Source organism: Lissotriton helveticus, chromosome 1_1 (assembly GCF_964261635.1).
Source record: "Lissotriton helveticus chromosome 1_1, aLisHel1.1, whole genome shotgun sequence".
NCBI lineage: Eukaryota > Metazoa > Chordata > Amphibia > Caudata > Salamandridae > Lissotriton > Lissotriton helveticus.
This window is the reverse complement of record NC_136057.1, coordinates 514,615,368-514,628,267: the sequence shown is the minus strand read 5'-3', so window position 1 is coordinate 514,628,267 and position 12,900 is coordinate 514,615,368. Positions and strand designations below refer to the sequence as shown.

General features: G+C 47.7%; 1 protein-coding gene across 3 annotated transcripts in view; it reads right to left on the bottom strand.

The window, feature by feature from the left end:
- The window catches only part of DYRK4 (dual specificity tyrosine phosphorylation regulated kinase 4), a 977,358-nt gene that overhangs the window by 53,120 nt on the left and 911,338 nt on the right, over positions 1-12,900 (bottom strand). For 2 of the 3 annotated variants that reach the window (XM_078654210.1, XM_078654204.1), the window contains exon 12: positions 7,165-7,337. In XM_078654210.1, coding sequence (XP_078510336.1) covers positions 7,165-7,337 — 173 coding nt within the window. The remainder of the gene's footprint in view (positions 1-7,164; positions 7,338-12,900) is intronic. The other variant, XM_078654218.1, reaches the window with a different exon arrangement.

The window sequence follows — 12,900 nt, the reverse complement described above, 5'->3', positions numbered from 1 at the left end:
TGGCAGGAACTGGCGCCGCTGCTGACGCGACTCTTCAACTCCTTTGCGGAGCCAGGAGCTATCCCTCCCGATTTGCTCCGAGCGACAGTGTCGGTTATCCCCAAACCGGGGAAGGACCGGACGGAATGCGGCTCTTATCGGCCGATCTCGCTGTTAAATGTAGACCTCAAGCTGTACACCGGGATCCTGGCGGCGCGGTTGGCACCACATCTGCCGGGCCTGGTGGATCCGGATCAGGCGGGGTTTATCCCCGGCAGACAAACAGTAGACAACACCAAGAGGGTAGTCCACATTTTGGAAAAAGCTTCCCGTGTTCCTGGGGAGCGAATGCTCCTCTCGGTTGACGCGGAGAAGGCGTTCGACCGAGTGCATTGGCCATACCTAGAGCAGGTGCTCTGCAAATTGGGTATCGGTGAGAAATTCCGCACCTTGATATTTAATTGTTATAGATATCCATCCGCAGTGGTCCGAGTGAATGGATACAGCTCTCGACCATTTGCGATAGAGCGGGGCACCAGACAGGGGTTCCCGTTGTCGCCGCTACTTTTCGCTCTATATATGGAACCGTTTGCGCAGAGACTTCGGCAGAACCCGGATGCGACTGGGGTCCGGATGGGGAGGTATGTTCACACCATTAGCTTGTATGCGGACGATGTCATCTTAACGCTTGACGACCCGCGAAGGGCGCTGCCGGCCTGCGTCGCTGAGCTGGAGGCCTTCGCCGCGGTGGCAGGTTTTAAAATGAACGTGGGGAAATCGGCGGCCCTTGACATCTCGCTGACCACTTCCACAAGACTCGAGTTGCAGGGCCTCTTTCCCATGCGCTGGTCGAAGGAACTGGTTCCTTATTTGGGCATTTTGCTAGCGCCCTCTTTACCTGTTATGGTGGCAGCCAACTACGCAGCATTAGGCAAGAAAATTAAGGAAGAGTTGGCCCGCTGGAACAAAGGAACGTTGTCGTTGTTGGGCAGAGTGGTAGCGGTGAAGATGACGCTCTTGCCGCAAGTGCTGTATCTGTTTCGGGCCTTACCTCTTCAGCCCCCGAAGGGATGGATCGGACAGGCCCAGGCGGACATCGCACGTTTCGTGTGGCAGGGCCGCAAACCCAGACTCAAGAGAGCCTTATCCACACTGGCGCCGGAGTCGGGTGGACTCGGCATTCCAGATCTACACAAGTACTTCCAGGCGGCGCAGCTCCGGTATTTAGTGGAGTGGAGCAGGTGGGAATCTGATAAACACTGGTTGTTCCAGGACCAGGCGGTAGCGGGTAGAACCCTACAGGAGATACCCTTCATGAACAGGGCTCATCGTCCCCCCAATCTCTATGCGTCCTTTATCACACGAGTCCCACTGCGTGTTTGGGACGCCGTGAATATTAAGCACGAGCTTACCACCTTTCCGTCTCCGTTCACGCCGCTGGTCGAAAACCCGGACTTTCAGCCTGGGATGGAACCTGGAGCCTTCGCGCACTGGTGGGGGGGCTAGGTGCAACGCGCTGTGTCATATATACGGCCCAGAGGGTGCCGTTTTGTTTCAGAATCTCAGCAAAGAATAACGACTGCCTGAGACCGAACGGATGCGGTACCTGCAGGTGCGACACTGGGCGCTTCAACCGCAGGTGCGTGACCTAGCTGATAGGAAACTTACCCCCTATGAGACGTGGCTAGCAACGCGCTCCTCGGACTCCAAACTCATCTCCGACTTATACAAAGTCTTGCAGCCACCCCCTTTCCACATTTATAACCCGGGGCGGGAACGCTGGGGAAGGGAGCTGGGTAGAGAGTTGAGTCACAAGGACTGGGAACACATTTCCTACCGCGCACGCCATTCAGCATACCACACCGGGCTCACCGAAACCTATACTAAGATATCCACTTACTGGTACTACACCCCCGAGAGATTGCACAAAATTAACCGAAACATAGCGAACACCTGTTGGCGGGAGTGCGGGCAGATTGGTACACTCACACACGTTCTATGAGATTGCCCTCTATTGTGTCCCTACTGGAAGGAAGTCCTGGATGAAATAGATCAGTGCTTTGACATAGAACTCCCTCGCCTCCCAGCCTATGTCCTGTTGGGGTTGCCCAATGGCCTGATGTACCCGCTGCGGTCCAGGAGGGGTAGGCAGATAGCGATCGCCCTGGGTTCGGCGATCCAGAACATACTCATTTACTGGCGCTCCACCACACTCCCCACCATTGTTGGCTGGTTACACAGGCTGTGGCACGTTCTAGGGATGGAGAAGTTGTCACTCACGGTAGCGGGGGAGGTGGATAAGTTTGAGGAGCTGTGGCAGCCCTTCCATACCTTACTACAGTCAGAATTCAAAGAAATCACTTGTCTCCGATATCTTCGTTTACTGCGGCTAACATCCCTGACTAACCCGCCCACCTAGCTTGTACGAGAGGGTTGCTTGACAAAGGGAACGGATGCTCTGCAGAGATACACGGGGTGTGGGACATTCGCACAGCGCGAGAGAAGGGGGGAAAGGAGTTGGGGGGGAGGGGGGAAGTTGGGGAAGGGAGATTGTAACTGCTGAACTTGTCGTCACCGCAAATCCACCTGGACTCATGCAATGAAGGATGTTATCACTGTAGCATCATGCAAATGGAGGGCGCCCGTGGAGCGGTAGCTTTGCCTTACCCCCTTTATGGCGACTGTTTTTGTTTGTTTGTATTGTTTATGCAATGAAGTAATAAAATACTTTAAACCTAAAATGCAAGTTGCAAGGATGTAAAGCCTTTGTTGAACACAAATCTACCATTACATTTTGGCAAGCTAGTGCACCAAACTTTTAATGCTTTCAATACTGCAGGTGTAGCACACTTTTTAAAAATAGTCGGGACTCACTTAGTAAGTACCTTCCAGAAAATCTTTGAAGTAATACCAGTCTTTATCCATTCCCTGTATTCCACTGGGTTTGGGGGCATACCCTGGGTATAATTCTCAACTTGCAGCATTTTGGTTCTATTTTTGTTACTCTGCAATGGATGTTCTGTTTCGAAGCCCATTGGAAATGGAACTAACTCTGGTCCAGCTGTGCTGTGAACACATAATACGACTTTGCTGGAGTCCCTTTGCTCCAGGAACTGAACACTGACTGGCCATTTTCATTCTGACCCACCTGGTTCACCTGCCAGCAACTTGCATTTCATTGCCTATGGTGCTCCTTTGAATGGGCATTGTATGTCTGCTTGACTCTGCAATTGCCTGTTCCTGTGGACATGAACCAGATGATGAGTCTGATAATAAAAAAAATTGGGAGTTGTCCCATGAACTTGCTTCAAGATGCTTAAAATGAACCACTCCCTCCGGGGTAGTGCGGGGATGGGTGCTTCAGCACCAGGATTATCAGCCACTGGCTCTAATCAACATGGATGCAGGATGCTAGGCTACTTCCTCAGCATCGGCTTATAATGAGGATCATGTATGTTCTTTGGAGATTTTAAACGAGGCAATTGTGGAATCATCAACTGCAGAGACGGAATCCGTCTTTAGGACTTGCTGACATGACTTGAGGGCTGGTATTTCCTGGATCATCTGTATTTTTTTATTGAGGAAGAGAATGCTGGCATTGCACTTTTCTGTGGCTTGTGGAATGCATGGGTCTGGCAGGGAGTGGATGCAGTGCTTGATTGTCTTGATCAGCTTTCAAGCTCTGATGGTGAATTCACTGATAATGCCGGTATAGTCCTTTGTTTTGGCTGATGTGATGAGCTGTCTGTGTGTTGCACGAAGGGCCTCCGGTATCAAGAGGTACAACCGGTATTCTAGTTTTCTTCCATTTTCTTTCATGTCTGCAGATGGATCGTTTAGCTTGCATGTTCTAATTGGGGTGATGATTTTCACATAGCTTCCCAAAAAATGTTGAAGCTGTTTAGAAGCGTGCTGGCATCAAATGTGGAATTCATAGGGTGAGAGATGAGTACAAGCATTAGGTGGTGTATTGAAAAGTCTTTAAAAATCTGAAAGTTTAGTCTTCTATTTGGTGTTGACCTTGGTTTGATGGTAGGATGGTGAGCAGAGAGTTAGGTTGGTAAAGTGGTCAGTTTAATCCAGTGTTATGAATGGTAGGCTATCAAATGTTGGTGATGCTTTGAAGACAAGGTTGAGGATGTGGCCTTTGAAGTGTGTTGGTTTTGTGACATGTTTAACCACTCTGAGGGTATTGATGAGGCTGAAAAGGGTGTCTCGCTCCACTACCTATGTGCCCAGAAAATGCACATTGCCAGGGTCAAACAGCATGCAAGTCTTTTGGCCACTTTTAGGTAGAGCTTTAGCGGCAGCCCGCATGCGCTGCTCGCTCTGCGAGGCATGCAGTAGTCGAGTATGGGAGACAAGCTGCCTCCCACACTCCGCCCATATTTTTGATTGGCTTCTGTCTTTGTCCTTCGTAAATCCGGGCGTGTAGTTCCATAATAGGCTTGTTAGTCCTGCCTTACTATGGTCATGATGTCATTTATAACCTCCCATGGCTACTGGCCCCCTTTATTTTGTTGTTACTCGGGCATGTATTATTTCCTTCGTAGTCACTCAGCTTTGTCCATGCCTTCTCCTCTCCCCCACTATTGTCCGTGCTTTCTCCCCCCTTCCTCCCTACCGATGTCCATGCCTTCTGCCCCGCCCTCCCGTTGTACGTGATTCCATTTACCAATGTAATAGATCTCCCGTAAATGGAAGACCTATTGCATTGCAAATGCTTATTTAATTTTCAGTTTTACTTATCAAAAGCGGAAGAATCATTTGGCACTGCAGTAATTTAAATTGTAGTAGAATATTGTAGTTTAAAATGGTATCGAGCAGCATTCCAATATGGCTGCTGAAATGTCTCTAGCAGATGGCGCTCCAGTGCCCTAGTCCAATTTTTTCTTTCCACTCTGCACTCAGTTAAGTGACAGCTTAAGGTTCATCTGGCCATGTTGAAAGTCTTCGTCGTAGAAGGTCACAACAGTAGGTAAATAGTCGTGGAGTGTGGGCTTGAGTGTCTCACAGGAATCACATTGAAGGGGCGTTTATATGGGGGGCATGGAGGTTGGTGGTCGTATTAGGGGTGTGTTTAGTACTACGGTTAGACGAAGGCGGCATTTAGCATGGCGGTCAGTTCTGAATAGCACCAGTTCCTTGCAAGACTTGCTCATTCAGACCAGTATATTTTCTTTGCAGTTTGGAATTTGTCGTTTTTCAGATCCCAATATGGAACCAGTGCTACGAGTCTTATGCAAAGAGGCATCCTGGACTTGATAACCTACTCATACATAGAACTGGAAAATGTGAGAGCTTTCATATGAGAAACACCTGGATAGGAGGAATGCATAAATAGTCATCAGTGGGGCCAGGGCAGGCTCGCTTGTCCGGGGATATAGGCATACCTTTTGGGAGGCTCACAACTGATTGCCACGTTGAGGGTCCTTATGGTTGAAGGGATGGGGGAGTGTGTACATGAGTGCCCCTATAGGTGAGTAGGTACAACTTGCACTCACGACAATCAGAATTCTTCGCCACTCCTGCGCCCAGGTGATTGCCTGATGTTTTAATCTAATTTCTCGATCAAGCCTTTCCATGAGATCCACCATCATCCAGTTATTAGGTGGCTTGTGCCTCAAAATATCAGCAAATCATTGCCTGATGACTTTTGAATGCTTTGATCCATTAGTATGAAAAGAACATCCTGTCAGCAGGCAGGTAGTCACCTAGGTACTAGATAGACCTCTACAGTTTCTGTAGCAAGTTGTGCAGACTTAAGCATATGTTCCTTTCGCTCTGGGATACTTGCTGTCATGCATACCCATACATGGTAAAGTTTCGCTCACTACAGAAAGAGGAAAAGGACCAGCTTTATGTGGATGGGGTCAGAAGATATGGGGGTGTTCTAAAAAGATGCCACACAGGCAGAGAAAGACTTTGGGCTTACTGGCATGACTTTAGCTGGTGCACTGACCTTGCACCATGAACATTCTAAAATGACCACCAGGCATGCATATTGCTAGAGCAATACAGCACACACGTATGCTAGCAAGTTTAGAGCGGGCACATGGCTGTGTTGCTGCTCTTGTACAATTGGGTGCATGTGAGAGAGCTTGATCCACTGTACGGACTGACACAGTAGTATGGGTGAGCTGGCATAGGAGTTCCTGTGGCTTTAATGCCATTATAAAATATGTTTTTTACAGGGAACTACTATGTGTTTATCCACAGCACAAGCGGTCTGATGCAATGCTATGGGGTTATCCAAAAACTGATGAACAGCCCATCTAGCAAATGTCTGAAGAGGGCCAGTTCGCCAAAGCCAATGGCTGAAGATGTATGACCCAAAGCCCCTCTCTGCATGTAGTTTGGTGTACAAGTGTGATGATCTTGTGTGTTAGTGTGGGGTGGTGGTGAGTTTTGCGAGACAGCTAAAACAGTCTGTAGTGAGACCTATAAGGAGGCATCAGAATCCACAAAGTGATTTTGGTTGGTGTGTGAAATGTAAACTTGTTCGCACATGTATCTCATGTGTATAAACTGGGCAGGTGAGCAGTAGGCCGCATATGCTGGACTACTCCTTTACCAAGTAGGACACGAAGCACTGCTGTGAACAATTCTGATCTCATTGTGCATCAACACAGACCATAACACCATCATTCTTGCACTATTAGTATGGAACAAAATGAAGAGATCATTTCAGAGGTAAGTCCTCTGAAATCCACTAGGAGGAAGCCTGGGATCCAGCTTTCACCTTTCCACTCACTTACGAGGTGCTAGTCAATGCAAATGAAATTACCGATCAGACAGCCAATACTTCAAACTGCTGAGCTTTCTAGCACACCAATTTCCAAAAACGTTCTTGACCTGTTTAATGATTTGGGACTTATTTATGATTTATGATACGGCAGTTGCAGATCTGCAATGCTAGCTAATACTTAACATAAAGATGTGTGGTTATCTCTTCATGACTTTGGGACCTTAATAATTACTCTACTGTCATGTCCCCGCCCCCACATGCAGACATAGAATAAGTCTCCTACCAGTAGCTCGTACACTACTGTAGCTCTCAAGCTACCTGACTGAATATCTCAAAATTCCAATTTAGCAGAATAATTTCAAGATGTAATTTACTTATATTTGACAATCTCTTAAAAATACAGGTTACGTGAACATCAAAAAACAAAACAACACTACCTGCCTTTACTGTATGAAGTTCAATATCTTTGTGTTTTGCTGGCGATTGCAATGCTGCATAATTTAAACTTTTTGTGGCATTTGTTTTAGGTTTCATCTTCCGCGCCTTCGTGCTCTGTATCCATGCATGCTGCAGTGCTTCATTTGGAGTAATTCGCTCGTCAGGATTCCACCTGAGACCCAAACAAATACCAAACAATTATACAGATAATATAGCCGAGATAAACATATTGTTATATTCATGATATGGTATATAGATTTTTGACATCACAATACACTACAAAAACATTACAATAAAAACATATATGTAGGATTTTTAGTTTTTTTAAATACTTTATCTACATTTTCATTACAATACAAAGTGGGTAATGCAGAACATTTGCGTTCATACACACTACCTCCCAATCCTAAATGCTCTAAATAAAGAAACAGAATTAGTTTAAAACACAGGATGGAAGAGGAAGGAAAAACCCATCAGAAATAATGCATATAACCCACTAAAACTGCACCAAATGTAGCCATATCTACTGCAAGAAACTGGGTTATTAATTGAGGTATTTGTTTAGTCCTAATGGCAACAAAAATTAATTTCAGAAAACAGGAGGGGTGCAGGCGAAAGGTTTTGGGGCAGACCACACCAAGGATGTCTGGTCCAACATGTGTCCACACCCCTAGATGAAAGTATGGAGAAACACTCACCCTCAGGGGAGTTCTCATCACTAAGGCAGAAGACCCTGGAAAGACCATCAGCACTGGAGTGGTCATTCCCAGGATGGTGTTCCACCATAAAGTCCATTTCTCGGAGGGAGATGGAACACCTTAACATTTTGGGATTCTCACCCCTCATCTGCATTTGCTATCTAAGGGGTAGGTGGTCTGTCTGAACCCAGAAGTGAGTCCCAAATATGTATGGTCTCAACATCTTTAGTTCCCAGACCACAGCAAAAGCCTTCCTCTCAATGGCACTCAGTTCCCAGGGCAGTAGCCTCCTGCTGATGAAGGCTACAAGTTGGTTTAAACCCTCTTCGTTTAGCTGTGAGAGTACAGCCCTTATGCCATGCTGTCTGTCTGGACATTAATCACTTTGGGGAAGTATAGGCCTTGAGTACTGGTGCTGTACACATGGCCTTCTTCAGGATGTCAAAGACTTTCTGGCAGGCTCTGGACCATATCACCTTCTTGAACAGCTTTCTTCAAGTTGGATCAGTTAAGCTGGGGGCAAGAATGGTGCTATAGACCTTGAAAAACCTTCTTTAGTATCCAGTGAGGCCTAGGGAGGCCATAACCTCAGTTTGAATCACGGGGGATGGGTTGGAGGGAGGAGGGGAAGAGTACCAAACCAGGATAGTCTGAATCTTCACTTGGAGGGGCTGCACCTTATCCCCACCCACTTGTTATCCTAGGGAAACCACAGATCCCTGCCCTATCTCACAGTTGCTGGCTTTGAGAATCAGTACTGCCCCCTGCAGGGCCTGAAGCAGCTCCTGGAGGTAGAACAGGTGTACCTCCCAGCTAGAGCTAAAGTCTGTAATGTCAACAGGTATGTCACTGAAAGTCTCCATCACAGCCAGAACTAATCTCTGGAATGTGGCAAGGGCATTCTTTAACCTAAAGTGCTTCACCCTGAATTAGAAGTGACCCTCTACGGTGGACAATGCAGACTTCCCCTTAGCCCCCTGAGTTAAGGACAATCTGCCAGTACGAAACATAATATAGTCGCTTGGCTGCTCCCAACCTAGAAGCTCATCAGCACCAGGGATGGGGTGAGTGTCAGTTGTTATGACTTAATTGAGTCCCCTATAGTCCACACAGAACCTGAGTTCTGGGATGGTGCTCAGTAGTGCAGTTTTGGGGACCAGCACCACTGGTCTAGTCCAAAGGCTATTGGAATGATCAATCACCCCTAACAACAGCATCTTGGACACTTCCTACTTGATGAGAGCACCCACCTTGTAAGCCTGTAAATCCTATTTTTCACAGGAGTACTGTCCTCAGTATCAATATCATGGGTAGACAGATGAGTCAGCCAAGGAGCTAGTGAGAATAGGGAGGCAAACTGCCCCAAAAAGTGGTGACAGTCCCTGGCGACAGTCCATCTGCTGCTCTTTGGGCAGTTTAGGGGAGTGATCAACACCGTCCATTGACCCATCCTGCTCTTTAGGAGATAGGATGTCAGGATTTTTTAGACAGTGACGCTCAGTTCGTACATACAAGCTTAGGATGGCCACCATGTATTCTGGTGACTCTTTAGTCACAGTTCCAGATAGAACTACAACATATGTGTTGCTGCAGCAGAGGTAAAGTCCACAATGTTGTCATATTGCAAGTCTGGAGGCATATTATGCGGAGTGTTACAGATCATACATCTTGTGTGAGTGCACAGATGTTATAGAGTAAACAAACAGTAACTAAGGAAAGAAACCAACCACAGCAGCTAAGTTCGACTTCTAATTACACCTTTTCCACTTTACATTTATCCTTTAGTCCCCTCACCCCCCCATGATAACAACATCCATCACCCCCTCTCCGCCCCATCCCTCGCTCCCCGGCTCGCAGCAATCCACAGAGCTGCTTCGTCCGCCAGCACACATAGTGTTGTCTCTGCTTAGTCAGTGGACAGTATAGATGCGCCTGTGTGGAGGGATAAGAGTCTACCCGACATATCGCCCATCTCAAGTTGCAGGGGAGTCTCCCTCAACAAGCGGCCGCTGCTCCAGGGTGTCCTCCTCCATGCGCATAAGACTCTGGAGCAGACCCTCCCATTGCGCTGCCATCGGCGTCTTATGCAAGCCCAGTATTTCCTCCCGTGTGATAGCAATTCCTTCTGCTTTAGCACATGCTATGAGGGAATATCTCCACGCCCTTATGTGTGGCCTTATGTGTGGCCTTATGTGTGGTGGGGATTGCGACTTCCATCTCTTCGTTAAAAGGCGCTTGGCAACGACTAGCCCCAGGTCAAGAAAACGAGAAGTGTCTTTTGTAGCCGGAGCCCTACTAAATTGGTTTAATAAGTAAGTGGGCCACTCGAAAGGTATGCTGCGGTTAGTACATGTGCCCAATGTCTCACTGATAGCCCGCCAATAAATGTGCAGCGTGTGACACTAGGCCAGCCCCCACCTCTGTACAGCGGGGACAGGCTGCGTCCGCATGGTGAAAGTACCTATTGATCTTTTCAGGAGTGAGGACCGCCATGTGGACTATAAATAATTGAATTGGACGGAACCTCATGCTTCTGGGGATTCTCTTAGGGCTTTTCAATATCTTTTCCCACTTCCTATCCTCCAGTTGGCTCCCCAGGTCTTATTCCCACCTGCGTCAAAGTGAGTCTAACTTTATCGCTGCATGTGTGCGGAGGGATGCCGCAAACCACCGGATAAAATGTCGGCCGTGACCCATTACGTGGAGGTATTGTATGGTGAGGTGTTGACTAGGCTCCTCCGTCATGTCCCACCATCTAGAGGCCAGTGTAGTGATCAAGGAGGGGTATTTGTAAAAAATGGCCTCGTGGCAGGCCCAGCTCTTCAGCAAGTGATTCAAATGGCAGAAGCATGCCATATCGATACAGATCTCCAAGAGTCTGTACGTCCGCGTCGTGCCACTCCAGAAGCTCCATGGATGTGAGTACCCCAGGCCCGCTGGGGGAGCCCACTAGCGGTATGGCAGGCGCATAAGGAATCAGATCTTTGGTGACGTACAGGCAGTGGCGGAAGCATTTGTTAGCCACCTCCAAGAGGAGGGGAGCCTGTGTGGGTAACTTAGCAGTGACTTCATACCTCTCATAATGGGGCTCGAAGAGATTGACATGCAACACTCTTACAGGGTTACTGGGGGTCTTGAGGGCTACCATAAAGGTGACCTCCCATTATCTTTCCACCTCCTAAGGCGCAGGCTACTGGTCTTATAGGGACCTGGGCTTCACTGGTTCTATCACCTACACTTTTTGGCGAGACTGAAACTTGACCAGAGTGGCCTATAGGTTATACCAGAGCTTAAGTACCAGGTGGGACTGGAGGTCTACTTCACTAAATTAGTGTAGGGGTGTCATTAATATATCACACATACAGTACCTTCATTCAACGTCCTTTATACCAATGCTATTAAAAAGTACGACATGCAGACATTTTTCATCGTATCTGTATTAAATCCATAACCATATATTCACAATTTCTTAATTTATCTGAAATATTTCACTGGTTTCATAACATAAAAAAAGAGGAAAAAGAGGGCAGACACAAGGGACAGGAGACATAAATATTAAACGATGGACCTACAGGTGGGGGACAGAATTTACACCTATTCATAACATCTCCTCAAGAACTCTACACGAAGACGAAAGGATAATATACTGAGGACACCAGATGACACCTAACAGAAGTCATACTAGCTTTTGTGTCCCTCAGAGTCTCCGTACGCCCAATGATGGGGACTCACTGCCAACACTAGCAAGTATTGGTAAGCATGTGGTTTTTTTTTGCACTATCTCCTTGTCACCTACGGACACTAGGGTAAGCGCTGCACTATCCTCCATGCTAACTGGAAGAACCTCCTCTCCAAGCACTACACTAGCTAACCCTGGTGTCTGCCCACCAGTGGGGGCCTGCACTGTTGAGCTTTTGGGGTATTTGGTGTCTCCCTTGATGTGTCCATATACATAAAACTCATGGGGGGTTGAATTTCCCTGACTTCCTTTCAGGGAATGCATCCTTCTTGTGGTCAGGTTGGGATGGTGTTTCCGCTCCCTCAGAACTCTATTTGGTGCCTTTAGAGAACTCGTTTTTATTTTTGCCCCCCAACCCTTCTTCTATTGGGGACCCTGTCCACCCTTTTTGTCCAACCTTTTAGGGACCTCAGAGAAACATTTTTGGACACCGTGGTGCTGACCCAGAGTTCAGCCTCCTGGGTAAGCTCCCAAGGTAAAGTGAGTTGGCTGTCAATTAGTTGTTGGTGCAACTCTAAAAGGCAAGCACTGAGCATATGCTCCCTTGAAATGAGGTCATCCTGCCCATTGAAATAAGTAACCTTACTGCCTCTCACCCAACCACTCAGTGACTTACTGGAGTAATCATGGAAATCCACTCATGACTGATATGGCAGCTTCTGACTGTCCTAAATCTCAAGCAGTATGTCTTTGTGGTGAGCCCAAATGTGGTGAGAAGGATGACTTTCATGGATGCATACCTCATCTGGTCCCATACCTCTAGTGTGAGCAGTGTATCACTCCCCACTGTAGGCTTGTGTTTCCAGAGACTTGACTCCTTTGGGACCCTATACATCCTTAGGGCTACCTCATAGGCTGACAATCATGTGTCAATATCATCCAGTCGAAACCCAAGGACAGCATCTTATCAGTAGCACTAACCTGAGGTATCTGGCCGAACAGGAGAGATGCAAAATGAGAGACCTGCCATGCTCCTCAGTGGTCAACAGAGCAGCCAACAATTCACTCAGGGGGCACAGGGCCAACACTAAACAGACGTGAGAAGCAGGGCTTTGCTGCAGGGCCTTTTTTACTTCCAGGCCCAGAGGCACCCACTACTCCATGAGTGGCCATCCACCCTATTGTGCATGGCCTTCAATTGTGTGCATCAGAAGGTTGGCTGTAGGGCCTGGTCTCTTAACAGGCTCCTTGCCCAACCCCCCACTGGTGGCCAAACCCTTGCTGCACAAGGTCCCAGGCCTTTGTCTGTGTGTAGCCATATGCCATACCCTACTGTACCCATGCCCCCATGGACATCG